Source organism: Macrotis lagotis, chromosome X (assembly GCF_037893015.1).
Source record: "Macrotis lagotis isolate mMagLag1 chromosome X, bilby.v1.9.chrom.fasta, whole genome shotgun sequence".
NCBI lineage: Eukaryota > Metazoa > Chordata > Mammalia > Peramelemorphia > Peramelidae > Macrotis > Macrotis lagotis.
In genome coordinates this window covers 471,723,392-471,741,249 of record NC_133666.1, presented here as the reverse complement: position 1 = coordinate 471,741,249, position 17,858 = coordinate 471,723,392, and the positions used below count along the sequence as shown (strand labels likewise).

At 35.8% G+C, this 17,858-nt stretch overlaps 1 protein-coding gene across 2 annotated transcripts in view; it reads left to right on the top strand.

Annotated features, from left to right (window-relative positions):
* The window catches only part of PTPN2 (protein tyrosine phosphatase non-receptor type 2), a 105,704-nt gene that overhangs the window by 11,711 nt on the left and 76,135 nt on the right, over window positions 1-17,858 (top strand). For both annotated transcript variants that reach the window (XM_074204020.1, XM_074204019.1), the window contains exon 2: window positions 14,387-14,477. In XM_074204020.1, the coding sequence (XP_074060121.1) occupies window positions 14,387-14,477 (91 nt within the window). The remainder of the gene's footprint in view (window positions 1-14,386; window positions 14,478-17,858) is intronic.

Here is a 17,858-nt window from a genome sequence, read left to right as displayed (position 1 = left end):
GTCACATGTCAAAGAGAGGTTAAGAAGTATGAGGATTGAGAAAAGATCATCAGATTTATCAATTAAAAGATTACTGGTAAATTTGAAAAGAATAGTTTCTCTTGAGTAACCAGATTGCATGGATAAAGAAATGAGTAAGAGAATTGGAGGCAGTCATTATGCAACTTTTTTTCCCATCCAGGTTTTCCATTCTTTTCTTTTATAAGTAATTTTTTAAGCTAACTTTACCTTTCTTCCCTTTTAAAGTTCATATTGTTAATTTCCAAGCCTATTCTTCTGACTTGTTGATTTTTCTGAATCTTGATTCTCATTCAGTATATGCCTCTTTTTGTCATTTGATAATCCAGAAATATAAACATGTTATCTATGTCTTTGTCCAAACTGTAGATCAAATATTGGAACAGATTGTTTGGTAGGTTGGTTCTTGTCCTTTGTTATTGAAAAAGACCAAAATGACATCACTATGTTAGAGACAGTATGTCTGACTGTGGCTGATGAGACCAATATGAGCTTGAAATGTTCTACCACAAGTTGATCACAAACTCCCCAGGATGGTTCCTCTAAACTTACATATCTCACGTATCTTTTGAGCTGCTTCAATTCTGCCTTGCTTATGGAGCACAGCACCTTCTCTGAATATAGCATGCCCTGCTGGACCTTCCTGTGCCAGTGTCTCCCATGCTGTGCATCAATTCTAAAGTTCTTAAGAGAACTTCAGAGTGTCTCTGTATTATTTGTTCTATATTTGTTGAAATCATTATTGAATTGAATTAAAATTTAGCAGGGTCCCTATTTTTCCAGATGAGGAAATTGAGACTCAGTGAAGTGATTTATGTAAGGTCACAAAAACTGCTGTTTGGTCAGTGCTTTTCTGAGAGCAGATCTAGGAACATTTTCATTGATCTCATAGCTAGAGTGAAGGGCATCATGGAATAGATAAAGAGCTGGTTTAAAATTAGAAATACCTAGGTTCAGACCAGCTATGTGGCTCTAAGCAAATCACTTAACTCATTTGTTTTTCAGATTTCTCATACCTAAAATTAGAGGATTGGACTTGATGGACTCTGATTCTTTTTAACTCAAAATCTATGTCCACTGGGTTATCTATAGATGGAAATGCTCTTAGAAGTAATCTAATCCAATTCTTCAATTCAGAGATAAGAAAACTGGGAAACATTAAATGATTTTGCCCAAAATCACATAGATTTTGCCCAAAATCACACAGAGTAGATGTTTAAATATAGGTCCCTTAACTCCATATCCAGTATTCTTTCCCCTGTATTATGCTGCTTATCACCACACTTCATGTATGTTTATGATATTTTGTTTTCTAATTATATACAATAGTAGTTTCTACTAATAATTTTTTTGCAAGATTTTGAATTTTATATTTTCCCTTCCTTTCCCCAACAAAAGGTGATCTGATAGTCTTTACATTTTGTTTCCATATATGCATATATATATCAAAATTGAATGTGTTGAGAAAAAACAAAATATTAGATAGCAAAATTATGTAATATATAAAGATGACTTTTTTAAAAATTGAAGATAATCTTTGGTCTTTTGTTTAAACTCCACAGTTCTTTCTTTGGATACAGTTGGTATTTTCCATCACAGATCCCCTAAAATTGTCCTTGATTCATGGAAATTTTTTAATCTACTGACTTAATAAATGTTAGATTGGTTAAAATAGATAGATGTGCACTGAGAATGTATCCATATGAGACCACATTTATTCAGGCAAAAGTTGCATTTGAAGCAAAACTGATACAAATAGATAGATGACTCTACAAGAGTGAAGGATGTGATTAAATAAGTAAACTTGTAAAATTACATTATTTACAGTTTTACATAGTGATCTTTTTAATAGGAAAAGTCTTTAAGAGGCCTTTGAATGAAGCAAATTATGTCCAGGGAGCTAAGATAGTTAATCTTTGAATGTAGAGTGGTTGATTCTTGAAAAAATGCTGTTAAGTTGAAAAATGATTTTTCCCCCCAGGCATAATTTTACATGGAGACTTACATTCCTAATTTGGGGGCCTGATCAATTTTTACTTGATCACCTCTAAATTATAGTATTGCATCATATAAAACTCTGAAGTATACACATGCATATTTTTTAGGGCAGCATTGTAACCAATTACAAAAAATGTCAAATGTATTATGATTATACAGTGACAGAATATGCTATATTATGTAATATTATATAGCAAATTCTTATTTTAATTCCTGCTTAATTTTTCTTGCAGCCTATCAAGTTTAGATAAGTGAATGAGAGAAGCATTAAAAGCAATCAACATGGGGGCAGTTAGTTGCGCAGTGAATAGAGCACTGGCCCTGGAGTCAGGAGGACCTGAGTTCAAATCTGCCCTCAGACATTTAATACTTACCTAGCTGTAAAAACCTAAAAAAAATTTTTTTAAAGCAATCAATATAGAAAGCTATTTTTTTCTGGTTAGGTTTTCCATATTCTGTACTTAATGGTGCATGTTAGATTGGTAGTCAGAAGATCTAAGTTCATGATCCAACTTGGAGACTTAGTAGTTTTAAGACTAGGGCATTAGTTTTGTGATTCTTAGCCATTGTTGCTTCTTTGTAAAATGGAATTTGAAAAAGGGATATTGACATTTGCACTATAGATGATTGTAAGGATGATATAACAAGAAAATGTTTCATCAATACTGCAAAGCTATTAAGGGAATGATGGAATTCAGAAGCTTTTCATAGGCATCTTTGAAGATAGTTTTGTTTTTTGAGAAATTGATCAATCAACAAGCATTTATTAAATATTTCTTGGTACCAGGCCTGTGCTGTGTGCTAGGAATATAAAGAGTAAATAAAAAAGTACTCTATTCTATCATGGGAGAAATATAAATGTATAAGAATATATAAAATAATATATAACTAAGCCCAAATGATGTGAACCCTGAGTGGAGGATATTAGGGAAATTGTATAAGAAGTAAAATGAACTAAGCTTTGATTTTGTTGGGTTTTTTCAAGAATTAGAGATTAAGAGGAGTGCATTTGAGGCTGAAGGGGACAATTTAGTGACAGGAAATGGAGCCATTTTGGCTTATTTTGTCAAATGCAGGAAGGGGAGTAATGTGAGGCAACTAGGTGGCATAGGGGGTAGATAGTTGGAACTAGAGTCAGGAAGACCTGAGTTCAAATGCTACCCCGGGGGGGGGCAGAGCCAATATGGAGGCAGGAGAACAGTCTTTCTTAGGAGCTCTCTCCAAAATATTTCAAAAACCTTAAAATTATGACTAACTAAATTTTCAAGAGACAGAACCCACAGAAAGATCCAGTGAGGCAGTTCTCCAGCTCAAGGTAACCTGGAAAATAGTGGGAAGGCTCTGTTCCACAGGATTGGAGGGGGTAGCAACACTGGAGCAAAGGAGCTTCAGCCTTCTGGTCCCTGGGAGTCCCAGCTCCTGGCAGCAGAAGCAGTTTCCTAACCTGCCACCCCAGGAAGCACCAAGCACAACTTGGAAGATCAGCAGGGAGACCTCTACCAGAGTGAGTGTGAAGCCCAGGCCAGCATGACCATCCTCAGTGTAGTCTTGACCCTCAGCACAGCCCAAATCCCAGGAAATAAGAGCAGGTCTGTGGAGCCACCTAACAGGGAACCACCTGGCAGCTGCTCCCTGAGCATTTAGCCCATGGAAGGTAAGGGTGTGCAGAGAGACTGCTGAGGTCTGTCCTTTGTTCCTGGGACTCTGGGGCTTTGACCATATTCAGACCCTGGTCTCAGCAGAAACCTTCCTCAAAACCCTAAGACAGAGGGGTGAGCTTGTGGTCATTCACAGACCAGGAGAGCATTCAGAGCCTCCCATAAGACCTTGAAGAAACTGAGGTCTTTGTGGGGGTGTCCCAATAATGCCCAAAAGCTCAGGAAGCACCCCAAAACTAGGCACAGGCTGGGGAAATGAGTAAACAGGAAAAAAAAGGAACCTGACCATAGACAATAACTTTGGTCTCATGGAGGACCAAAACACATACTCTGAAGATGAGAAAGTCCAAGTTTCTGCATCTAAAGACTCCAAGAAATATAGAAATTGGGCTTAGGCTATGACAGAGCTCAAAAAAGATTTTGAAAATCAGGTAAAGAGGTAGAAGAAAAATTGGGAAGAGAAATGAGAGAGATGCAGGACAAACATGTAAACGAAATCAGCAGCCTAGTCAAGGAAATCTAAAAAAATGCTAACATGTTAAAATAACATGTTAAAAACCAATTTAGGTCAAATGGATATAACAGTTCAAAAAGTTAATGAGGAGAAGAATACTTTAAAAAGCAGAATTGGCCAAATGGAAAAGAAGATAAGAAACCCCTCTGAGAAAAACAAATCCTTCAAATGTAGAATTGAGCTAAAGGCAGCTGATGACTTTGCAAAAAATCAGGACACAATAATTCAACATCAACAGGATGAAAAACTAGAAGAAAATGTGAAATATCTCATTGGAAAAAAAATAATCTGGAAAACAGATCCAGGAGAGATAATTTAAAATTTTTTGGGCTACCTGAAAGTCATGATCAGTAAAAGAGCCTTGACCTCATTTTTAAAGAATTTCTACAAGAAAATTGTCCTGATATCCTGCCCCACAACACATTTTAGAAGAGGGACAGAGTGAAAGGAGAAAGAAAATATAAAAGATGGTAATGGGGAGGAATGGATGGAGGGAATTACAATCAGCCACAGCAATTATGGAGAAATGTGGAAGTAACTTCTATGATGGACTTATGATAAAGAATGTGACCCATCTGAGACAGAGCTGATGGTATCAGAACACAGACTGAAACACATTTTTTTTTCTTTTTTTCACTTTATTTCTCATGCAATTTTATATTTTTGTGGGAGGAAGGGGATATTATATTTACTCATACAACAAGACTATTTTAGTAATATATAAATAAATTAAAGAAAATTAAAATAAAAGTGCTACCTCAGACAAACAGGGAAAATTTAATAACTTCTAATAATCTCTACCTGTCTCAGTTTTCTGCTCTATAAAATGGAGATTCAAAAGCACTTCTCCTCCATAGTTGTTAAGGGGATTAAAATGAAATATTCATAAAGAGCATTGCAAACTTTAAAACCCTACTATATAATAAGCCTGGAAAGGTAGGTAGTTTAGAAGGATACCTATTATGTTGCCTTTTTATTATCGAAGTTTCTCTGTAGCTATCTTAAACATTAGAATTCAAAGTATTTTTTTCTTGTTAAGTAAATCAATTCAATAAATATTTTTAAGCTATTATGTTTGATTCACTGTCCTAAGTGTAGGGCATAAATAACCTAGACTTCTTTGTGATGAGACACTATTAGCAGATATGTTAATCAAAAAGAAGTTCATATTGACTTCTTTAAATTGCCTGATCCATTTCTTCCTGTGGGGTGGTGGGAATATCAAAAAATCCTTGATCAGAGTTGGCTGTGACTACAGCTGGGGCTTTGGTTCTAACATGACACTCTAGTGTTGGAGGTTCCTGAAGGATATATTATAAAAGGTGAGTTCTAGCAGGGATGATGTCTTAACTAAGACTATCTCCCCCCCCAGTACCAAGCAGAGTGTAAAGAACTAGTAAAGCAACTAGGTGGCTCAGTGGATAAGGTACTAGGTCTGGAATCAGGAAGACCAGAGTTCAACTTACTAGTTGTGTGACCTTGGGCAAATCTACCTCAGTTTCCTTATCTGAAAAATGGAGAAAATAATGGTATTTATCTCCCAGGGTTGATATGAAATGAAATTTGTAAAGAGTTTTGCAAACTTTACAAGATAAAGTCAGGAAGAGTGACCATGGCCTGGGATGCATTGGATGATCTGGTGTCTTTTTCAGTGTCTGATCAAGCTCTAAGCTAGGGCCTGCTTCAGCTACCTTCATGGTCATTGTGGTGCAGTAAATAGAATACTGGCCCTGGAGTTAGGCGGACCTGAGTATAAATACAACCTTAGATATATATTAGTTGTGTGACCTTGGGGAAGTCATTTAACCCTGATTTTCTTACATGCAGGATTATCTTCATTCATCCTGATTCAGATCTGACCATTGGACTCAGGTGACTCTGGAAGAGAAAATGAGACTGGTGACCTAGCACAGCCCCCCTTACTCAAATCCAATTCACATGCTTGTCATAGTGTCACCTCCCTGATGTCATGGTCTTCAAAAACGAAGGATAAAAAATATGATTGGTTTGACTGACCTGTAGATCAGTTACCTTCAACTTGCCTTTGCCTATCTGTTGAGATGGTTTTAACAGCTTCTTTGGAGCCTCAGATGAAGAGTTTAGTGAAGGTAGACACTAAAGGTAGATGAGTAGCTCCAAAAAAGGCTAGGCAAGGTCCCACACCAGATGTGCTAGTTCTACGTGCATGCCGTGTTTGTGTGTGTGTGTGTGTGTGTGTGTGTGTGTGTGTGTGTGTGTTCATATAACTGTCAGGGAGGGAAGGTTTGTTTCAGTGAACTAATTTCTTTTTCTACTAATGGACTTATCTCTTTAGTCAGTTTTCATTCTGATTTTTTTGTTAGATGTTTTGTTGTTTTTTAAAAACATTTCATTTTTTCCTCAATTGTATATACATAAAAATTTTATTTTTAAAAATATTTTATTTTTAGTAGTATTTTATTTTCCTGCAATTACATTTTTATTTTTTAATAGTATTTTCTCCCAAGATATTATCCCCAAGATAGGGATAACAAGAGTTTATATTTATCTGACTACATTTAGAGATGCTTTGCTCACACCTACTTCCAGATTAGGGAGTTACAAGTATTGTGTTCTTCTTAGAGATGAGAGCTGAGCTTCCAAATTTCTCTCAAGTTTAGCATTTACCCATAATTATTAAGTGACAAAGTTGAGACTTAAATCAATCAGCAGACATTTGTTAGTTTTCTGGTAAATGCTAGAGGCTATGCTTGGTGATAGAAACATTAATATATAAGTGAGACATCTCCTGCCCTCAAACTTAAAATTAAACTACCAGGGATTTGTGGCCAGGGAAAAGGACCTTGATTTAAGTAGTTATAGCGATTGTGAGTGGAGCTTTATGACAGTAAATTGTCAAAATCTTTCCAGTAGCAATGAAAATCTTTTATTAATTGCCCTTGAACAAAAAGAAAGAGCAAGATTGTGTGGGCATGGTGGCAATGCTTGTTCTATCTATGTCCTTGTGAATGACTGGAAGATATAAAGCATGGTTCTTCAGGTCTGGGACTGACTGTAAATATAGGAATGAAGAGAATAAGAGAATATAGATTCAGAGACTCTATCACCTGGGTGCCTCTATTCCAAGACTCTTCAAATGAGTGGTTAATTTTCCTGGTATATAGAGATGAGAAGGCAAGATTTGTAGAGATGCAGAATTTGAAACCTATATTTTCTGACTCAAATCCTGGATCCTTCTTTGTTTGTCCTTTATTTTTTTTTTAAGGCAAACGGGGTTAAGTGGCTTGCCCAAGGCCACACAGCTAGGTGATTATTAAGTGTCTGAGACCAGATTTGAACCCAGGTACTCCTGACTCCAGGACCGGTGCTCTATCCACTACGCCACCTAGCTGCCCTGGATCCTTCTTTAAACTGTGCTAGATTGCTTAATATCAAGTACCTTTAATGTTTAACCAACAATTAGTCAATAAGAATGTATTATAAGGTATGCAAAATGTCTGAATATGTCACTGGAGTAATAGTTTTTTTGCAAAGAAAAACAGATTTAGATAATTCAAAATATATGTATACTCTAAACTTTAAAAAGAAAAACCAGGGGTGGCTAGGTGCTCAGTGGATAGAGCACAGGCCCTGGAGTCAGGAGTACCTGGGTTCAAATCTGGCCTCAGACACTTAATAATCACCTAGCTGTGTGGCAGTGGGCAAGCCACTTAACCCCGTTTGCCTTGCAAAAAAAAAAAAAAACTAAAGGAAAAAAAACCAGGCAACATAGAAATAAGGTATGTGAGTCCATATTCCATTGTTGCCACTTACTGCTTCTGCGACCTTGGGAAGTTAATGCGCTCAGCCTTGGCCACACCCTTTTACCTGAATTTGCAGCTGAAAGCCCCAGTTTTGACACCTGACAACTTTTTAGTGGGAAGATCACATTTTCAAGAAGTCTTTCCCAGTCCTCTTTAATCTTAGTGCCTTTCCTTTGTAACTGTCCAGTTTGTGATATAACTGGAGATCAATATAGATATCTATATGGATGTGATGATGATTTTGTCCTTTGTTCTCAAGACCATGACATCAGGAAGGTGATGCCATGACAAACAAGTGCATTGAATTTGGGGGGAGGAGGGGCAATGTGTTCACCAATCAGATGTCCTGAAGATGGGTGAGACAGTCAGTGACAGTTAAGTGACTTGCCCAGGGTCACACAGGTATATATCACACAGTGTATATATCAAGTGTCTGAGGTCTGATTTGAACTCAGGTCTTCCTGACTCCAGGACCTGTGTTCTCTCTACTGCACCACCTACCTGCCCGTTGGGTGAGGTATGTACCCTGTGGTGCACCTGGGATCACATGCCACCCCCCCCATGACTGCTCTCCCTGGGTGAACTGTCCTCAGTGGTCCCTGACCTCATAGCTTTGCTGGGTTTGAGGAGTTTTGCTCTTGAGGCTCCTGGAGCCTGTGGCAGTGTCAGCCTTACCACCCAACCTGGACCAAGGAAATCTGGATATAGATAAATAGATAGAAGTGTGTGTATGTCTGTGCGCGCATATACACATATATCTAATATATCTTGTTTGTAATAATTTGCATATTGTCGCTCCCATTAGACCATGACAATGATGAGTTCTTTGAGGGTAGGAACTGCTTTTTGCTTTTCTATGTTTCCAGCACTTAGTACAGTACTTGATATATAGTTGGTGATTAGTTATGTAACCTTCCATGAAGCTTCTCAGTTCCTATATTTTTTCCCCCTTGGATTTCACATAACACTGAGGAGAAGGGACAATGCAAATTCTTCAGGAAATGAGTAAAAGTCAGTCCACCATATATAGAGTTTGAGAATGATGAAGTTGTAGGAAATAAGGTAGAAATATAGATTGATGGATGCCATGTTATCAGCTGCCTCCCTTCTCAAATGGAGCTTCAGTGGTGGGTCACTAATGTCAAATTGAGGATTTAAGGACTTCATATTTATTCTGAAGGTTTTAGTCCTCTGGGATTATAACTTCTATAGTTCTGTTCATTTTACTCAGTAATATATATAAGTTCATACAGATATTCCTAAATTTTCCTGAAACAGTTCATTTCTACAAATAGTAGAAATATTAGTTTACTAACAGTCCATTATGTTCCTATACCATAATTTGTCAAATCTCATGGTTTTAAACGCAAATAAAATAGCCAAAGATCAGCATCCCTGAAGGCCATATATTGACTTATTTTTAAAAGTGTACTATTTTTATTTTATTATATTTATTTTTGTTAAATAATTCCTAATTACATTTAAATCTTTTGGGGCCATATTAAAGTATTATGGGCCCTGCCCCCTGTGCCTCACACAGACCATGTGTTTAACTTTAGCCTGCATCTCCTTAGTTTTAGTTCTTTATTATAACAAAAAGCTGACAGGAACATTTTTTTATCTATGAGTCTTTTTCCTTTTTCTTTCATCTCTTTGGGAGTATTGATTTTGCCTGATTCACATTCATGTTCTTTCAAAGATCCTCTGCAGACTAACTACTCAGCCTGCTGGAGTCTTCCTTTCAATCTTTTTTTGTCATTGATGCAAGTGGAACATTCAAGGTATAATCTGTTAATCCTTATTCTTTATCACTGGATGAAGCCCACCTTCATTTCTTAACCATATGGTTTTCCATAATATTTCTAATATCACTTCTGGTATCTAGAACATCATCATTAGAAACAGCTCTGACCTACTACTCATCTTGTATATTGCTCTTTGAGTTACCCTCAACTTTGAAATTTCTTTTTTTTTCTTTTTTAGGTTTTTGCAAGGCAAATGGGGTTAAGTGGCTTGCCCAAGGCCACACAGCTAGGTAATTATTAAGTGTCTGAGACTAGATTTGAACCCAGGTACTCCTGACTCCAGGGCCGGTGCTTTATCCACTACGCCACCTAGCCGCCCCAACTTTGAAATTTCTTTTATGGTGCTGCAGGATTTACAGTCATAAAGAATCATCAGAGGTGATATTAAAAGTGTTTTTAAAGTTGCCCTAGGAAGTAGTTTTATTAATAAGCCCTGTGTAGTTTCATAAATCTAATGTAACCTACTCTCTTCCTCCTTTTCAATTCTGGGACCAATTTATTATCCATTTCCAGGATCCACAATCAGATTGTACTGGTATACTAATATAAAGGACTATCCATCTGTGTGTATCAGAGTTTAGATCAGTGATTTTCCGATCTTTTGATCTTCTGCCTCATCAGTTTAAAAAAATTTTGAGTGTGTGCCCCAATATGAATTATGTGAAGGACCTGAATCTGTGATTTTGTTGCTTGAGAAAATCCTGAATAAGAAAATTCCCTTTTGGCATCTTCTCTGCAGTTTAAGAGTCTTAGAGTTTCTGAGACTGAGCACTAGGGAGATTAAGTGACTTGCGTAGGATCACTAAACTAGAGGCAGGTTTGAACCCAAGGGTCATTCTGATTCTGAGGCCAGCATTCTATCTACTGTGCCTTGCTTTCTTTCTTACTCAATAAACATATATAAATAAGAAGTAAATAAAGTGCATGAATAAATTCTAACATGTATATTGTAAAATAGAAATGAAAAAGGATAAGATACAGATGAAATAAATAATGTAAACATTCTATTTTATGTTAAGTAATTTAAACTATTTTGTCTTTAATAAAAATCATTATAATATTTTTAGTTAAAGAAATATGATTAAATCTTTCATCACTTGAAGTATATTTGGTATATCCTAGGAGAGATAAAGATTTGTTAGTTTGTTAGTTATTTGTTAGTAATTGTTAATTTGCTTGGTATAACTAGCTAAATAGATGAATTTCTTTATGTGTTTTTTTAATGAAAGATAAACAATACAGTAATCAGATCAGAGTAGTCAGTAAACATGACAGTTTTTCAGGAGTGATATTTTTTCTTTGTGTGGTAATAATGACCCATACAAATGCAAAACTGAGCAAAAGTAAATTGTTTCTAATTTCAGCTTGGTAGAAAGTTTTTTACTTAATCAGTTTATTCTTCATTCTTAACATGGTTTTACTTATTCATGTTTGAATTTTTTTTTTAATATTTTTCTGTGATGTGAGAAACTCCTTGAAGATCCACTTGTGAAGGAGATCATGTCTGGCCATCTTGTCAGTGAGGAACTGCTGGGGTTTACTGAGTTGGAGTTATGGCATGATTGGATTTTTATTTTATGAAAATCAGTTTAAGGTGCTCTCTGGAAAAGCAAGTGAAATGAGCAGAAATTTGTGACAGGCTCAGAAATAATTTCAGTAGTGCAAGTGGGAAGTGATAAAGGCCTGAATTATGCAAAGGTTTGTATGAATAGAATGAATGAGACCATAAGAGAGATGGTATGAAGGCAGAAATGACATGATTTGGCAATTGATTGACTGTATGGGATAATGGAGAATCAGACATTGAAGAAGATATTATGGTTGGAATCTTAAAAGTGGTAATGTTGTCCTTGGCAGTAATAAAGAAGTTGGGAAGAGAGGCTGATTTTCAGGAAAAGAAGATGAGTTCTATTTAGGACATGGTGAGGGTGAGATGCCATACATAAATTCATGTAAAGATCCTCATCTGGATCATGCCTTCAAATTCCTCAAGGTTCTGTCCAGAGCCCTCATTTCTTCTCTCTCTACACAAACTCACTTAGTAATCTCAGAAGCTCCTATGGATTCAGTTGTTGTATTTCTGCTGAAAATTCTCAAATCTAACTATCCTGTCCTAAACTGTCAGCTGATCTCCAGTCCCACATCTCCATTTGCTTTTCAGACATCTTGAACTGGGATAGACCTCTTAAACTCAACATGCCTCAAACAGAACTGTCCCCCTGTCTCTTTTCCTATATTTCTGTAGAAGTCAACATTATCCGCTGTCTCAGGCTTGCAGGCTAGTTGTCATCGTTTTCATCCTTGACTCCTCACTATCTCACTCTCCTTATTTAAACTGTTGTCAAGGCTTTCATTTCACCTTTGCAATATCTCTCTATACAATCCTTCTTTTCTCTGATATTGCTACCACTCTGGTGCAGGGTCTGTTAAAGTACAGATCCAATCATGTCACCACTTCATTCAATAATCTCCAATGATTCCTTGTCTTTCTAGGATCAAATACAGAGGATCCTCTGGTGTTCAGAGCTCTTCAGAACCTAACCCTCTCCAACCCTTACAGTCTTCTTGGACTTTATACCTTCTTCCCCTATATACTCATTAATCCAGTGACAGTGGCCTCCTTGCTGTTCCATGACGGTCTGTCTCTTGGCTCTGGTCATTTTCTCTGTCCCTGGATTTCTTTCTCCTCTCTGCTTCTTGGCTTTCCTGGCTTTCTTCAAGTCCCAAGTAAAATCCCATCTTTTTATTAGAAGCCTTTCCCAATCTCTTTAATTCTAGTGCTATTCTTGTGCTTTTCTTTTTTTTTATTTTCTGTTTATTCAGTATATAGTTTGTTGGTAGATATTTGTTTGTGGATAGCTAGACAGCACATTGGATAGAGTGCCACACCTGGCGTCAGGAATACTTAGCTTCCTGAGTTCAGATCAGGCCTCTGGACAAGTCACTTTACCCTGTTTGTCTCAGTTTCCTTATCTGTAAAATGAGCTGGAGAAGAAAATAGCAAACCCCTCCAATATCTTTGTGATGAAAACCCCAAAAGAGGTCATGAAGAGTTGGACATAACTGAATGACTGAACAGCAACACATATTTATTTGCTTTTGGTCTTCTCCATTAGATTATGAGCTTCTTGAGGGTAGGGACTGTTTTGTCTCTTTTTTGTATCTCTATACACTTAATTGAATGTCTGGCATTAATAAATGTTTGTTGACTGAGAAGAGACCACTGATTTAAATAACAAGAATTTTTTCCACTTAGTTTATTTATGAGGATTTTTAGACTAATTTCTTTTGAATAGTCTTGAAGGTGTTTTGTATTGTATGCCAACCTAGGAATTAGAGAATTTTTTATTTAGAAGTGACCTTAGACATTAGATTGTCCCTCATTTTACATATTAAAGAATGGACAGTGACAAAGTTTAAAACTTTCCAATTAAAAATTATAGATAGCAGAGCTGAGATTTAGATTCAGTATCTGGGATTACATATCCAGCACTCTTTCCACGGCTTTAACTGTCTCCATTCAGCCCAATATGACTCGTAAAAAAAAGAAATTGGACAAGCATCAAGCAGATTCTACTGTTCAACCATTGTACAGGGCATTTCCTGAGATTTTGGAAATGCCTTTAGTGAGCTTCTCTTCCTTTTTTTTATATATGCCTCTCTTTTTATGCACTAGATGATGAGGATCCCTGAATAGATTAATATCTGTAGTTACATTTATCAGGGAAATTTTGTATAATTCTAACATGAGGAACCGTTAGGCCTCTTTGTTAAGGCTTTTGTTTTTCCAGTGAACTTTTTCTTTTTCTTTTTTGTGTTCAGCAACCTGTAAACACAATGTAGTGGTTATTTTTCAGTCAATTGTATGACACTAAAATTGAAGTCTGCCATGGTGAATTTGTTTTTAAGGGTTTACTGTTACCTTCTCCTTTTCATCCACAATACCCTCCTTACACATGTCCATCATTTCAAAAAGCTTTAAGGATGAGAAAAGTGATGTGAGTTTAGGTAGTTTAATATTCTCTTGATTATCTTTTGGGGGGTATTGATAGTCATGGTTTTTTCCATTGTTGGATTTTCTTCTTTTTTAATCTTTATTTCCCTGAGGTTTTTGTTTGTTTTTTTAGTTTTTGCAAGGCAATGGGGTAAAGTGGCTTCCCCAAGGCCACACAGCTAGGTAATTATTAAATGTCGGAGGCCGGATTTGAACTCAGGTACACCTGACTCCAGGGCCGGTGCTCTACCCACTGTGCCACCTAGCCGCCCCTTCCCTGAGGTTTTATAAAGTAATCCCTCAATGATATCAAGATTGTGTTGCCTTCAGCATTAGTTTCCTTCATCTGATTCTGCTGTTTTTTCCAATTTCTTAAATACTGTTTCTACTTTGTATGGCATATTATATAGTTTCTTCTCTCTACACTTAGTAATAATTTCAGTAGATCTATTTCATCTATGTGGATATTCTAACATTCAAATTGTAATCTTTTTTATAAATGCATTCATATATTTTCTTGCTCATGCTTATGTTAGCTTATTTAATGACTGAAAAAATATTTTGTTGTATATAATATAAGAAGTTTGATTATTAAATTATATTTTTATTATTTTAAGGAAATTCGAAATCAGTCCCATGACTACCCTCATAAAGTGGCGAAATCTCTAGAAAATAGAAATCGAAACAGATACAGAGATGTCAGCCCATGTAAGTACTTAGGGATTTTGGGGGGAGGGGGTTAAAAGATACAATTGGGTGGTGGGGAAGTGGAACTAGGGCTTCTAAATAGTTAAATGTAATGTTAATTTAAGTATAAAATTAAAGCAACAATGTTAACTGAATATATGATTAGAAAAACTACTTGAAGTTGGTCAGTGGAATAGATTGGGTACACAGTATCATAGTAATCTAGTATTTGATAAAAGTAAATATCTAGTTTTGGGGATAAGAACTTGGGATTTGACAAAACTTCTAGAAAGCACTTAAACCATTATTTCATACCAGATACCATAAGCAATTCAGGGGAGCATGGATTATTTTAACAGTCAGATTTAGAGTTACAGGAAGAATTTATGACCAAACAAGAGATAAAGAGCATTGCAGGATATAAAATGTATAATTTAGATTACATTAAATTTAAAATTTTTTACACAAATAAAACTAGTATATGGGAGAGTGGAAAGAAAGCAAAAAACTCAGCAAAAAATTTTTATAGCATCTGTCTCTCTCATTTCTCAAATACATAGAGAGAATTCAAGCATCCAATTCTTAGAGGAAATACTAATAAATTATAAATAGATTTAGACAGCAAAACTATAATATTGAGGGATTTCAATCTCCCTTTCTCAGAATTAGATAAATATAACCACAGAATAAACAAGAAGGAAGTTAAGAAGGTGAATAGAATTTAGAAAACTTAGATATATGATAGACTTCTGGAGAAAACTCAATGGGGATAGAAAGGAAAAGGAAGGGAAAATACCTTTTTCTCTGAAGTACATGGCACCTATACCAAAACTGATCATGTACTAGGGTATAAAAACCTTACAATTTCTGCAAAAAGGCAGAAATAATAAATACCTCCTTTTCAGTTCATGATGCAATAAAAATTACATATAATAAAGGGATATGAAAAGATAAACTAGAAATTAATTGGAAATTAAATAAATTAATTTCAAAGAATGAATGGATTAAACAACAAATCATAGAAATAATCAATAGTTTCATCCAAGAAAAGACAATGACAAATACTGAGGCATCATAACAAAGTTTAAGAGATTACAAGGGGTGGCTAGGTGGCGCAGTGGATAGAGCACTGGCCTTGGAGTCAGGAGCACCTGATTTTAAATCCAGCCTCAGACACTTAATAATTACCTAGTCGTGTGACCTTGGGCAAGCCTTAACCCCATTGCCTTGCAAAAACTTAAAGAAAGAGAGAGAGAGAGAGAGAGAGAGAGAGAGAGAGAGAGAGAGATTACAACAAGTTATTACTAGGATAATATGTTACCTAGAACTGAGTCAGATTTATAAGAAAACTGTTCATTTCCTAATTGATATTGAAAGATAGGAAAGTCAGATTTCATATGAAGAAATTAAAACTATATAACTTGATTAGAGAAATACACAATAAAACAATTTTGAGGTACCAATGCACACCTATCAGATTGGCTTATATGACATAAAAGGAAAGTGATAAATGTTGGAGGAACTATGGAAAAATTGAGACACTAATGGACAATTGTGAACTGATCCAACCATTCTGAAGAGCATTTTGAAACTATGTCCAAAGGGCTGCAAAGCCATGCATGACCTTTGATCTAGCAAATCAATAACAACAGCAATACCACTATTAAGTCTGTATCTCAGATTTTTTTTAATTTTTTAAAATTTTTTTAATTAAAGATATTATTGAGTTTTACTATTTTCCCCCCAATCTTACTTTCCTCCCCCTACCTCCACCCCACCCCCATGGAAAGCAATCTGTCAGTCTTTACTTTGTTTCCATGTTGTACCTTGATCCAAATTGGGTGTGATGAGAGAGAAATCATATCCTTAAAGAAGAGACAAGAAGTCTAAGAGTTAACAAGATCAGACAATAAGATATCTGTTTTTTTCTAAATTAAAGGGAATAGTCCTTGAACTTTGTTCAAACTCCATGGCTCTTTATCTGTATACAGATGGCACTCTCCTTTGCAGACAGCCCAAAATTGATTCCTGAATGAGCAAGTCCTTCAAGGTTGAACATCACCACCCCCATGTTGCTGTTAGGGTGTACAGTGATTTTTGGTTCTGCTCATCTCACTCAGCATCAGTTCATGCAAATCCCTCCAGGCTTCCCTGAATTCCCATCCCTGCTTGTTTCTAATAGAACAATAGTGTTCCATGACATACATATACCACAGTTTGCCAAGCCATTCCCCAATTAAAGGACATTTACTTGATTTCCAATTCTTTGCCATCACAAACAAGGCTACTATGAATATTTTTTGTACAAGTGTTGTTTTTACCCTTTTCCATCATCTCTTCAGGGTATAGACCCCAGTAGTGGTATTGCTGGGTCAAAGGGTATGCACATTTTTGTTGCCCTTTGGGCGTAGTTCCAAATAGCTCTCCAGAAGGGTTGGATGAATTCACAGCTCCACCAACAGTATAATAGTGTCCCAGATTTCCCACAACTCTTCCAACAATGATCATTATCCTTTCTGGTCATATTGGCCAATCTGAGAGGTGTGAGGTGGTACCTCAGAGAAGCTTTAATTTGCATTTCAGATTTTTTTTTTTTATGGGGAAAGGGCATATATGTAAAAAAAATTGCAGCAGGCCTTTTTGTCTTGCATGTTTTGAGGGGATGTCCATTTATTGGGGAATGACCAAACAAGTTGTGGTATGTAATTGTAATGGTATATTTTTGTGCTGTAAGAAAAGATGAACCAGAATGCTTTCAGAAAAACCTATAATTAATTACATGAACTAATTCAAAGAAAGTGAGCAGAAAGAAGAGAACATTATACACAGGAATGAGAATATTATCCTACAATAAACTGAATGATTCAATTATTCTCATCAATACAGTGATCTAAGGTAGTTCCAAAGGATTCATGATGAAAAATGCTGTCCATCCACCTCCAGAGAAAGAACTGATGGATTCTGAATGCTGATTAAAATATACTATTTTTTTACTTTTTTTGTTTATGTTTTTTCTTTTGGTCTTTGTTTTCTTTTACAACATTAGAACTATGGGAATGTTTTACATGACCACAAATATATAACCTCTATCAAATTGCTTTCCTTCTCAATGAGAGTAGCAGGGAGGGAGGAAGGGATAGAATTTGGAACTCAAAAATTTTAAAAATTGTTTTTACATGTAATTGGAAAAAATAAAATACTTTCAAAACAAGAAAAATTTCCTGGAGTAACTTCAGTTAATTTTTTTTTTTTAGGTTTTTGCAAGGCAAATGGGGTTAAGTGGCTTGCCCAAGGCCACAACTTCAGTTAATTTTGAAGAGATTTTTGATAGATATCCAGTCTACTTTTTTCCTTAAAACATGCAGTTTAGTTTAGTCTGATTAAGACTGCTTCTTTTAAAAG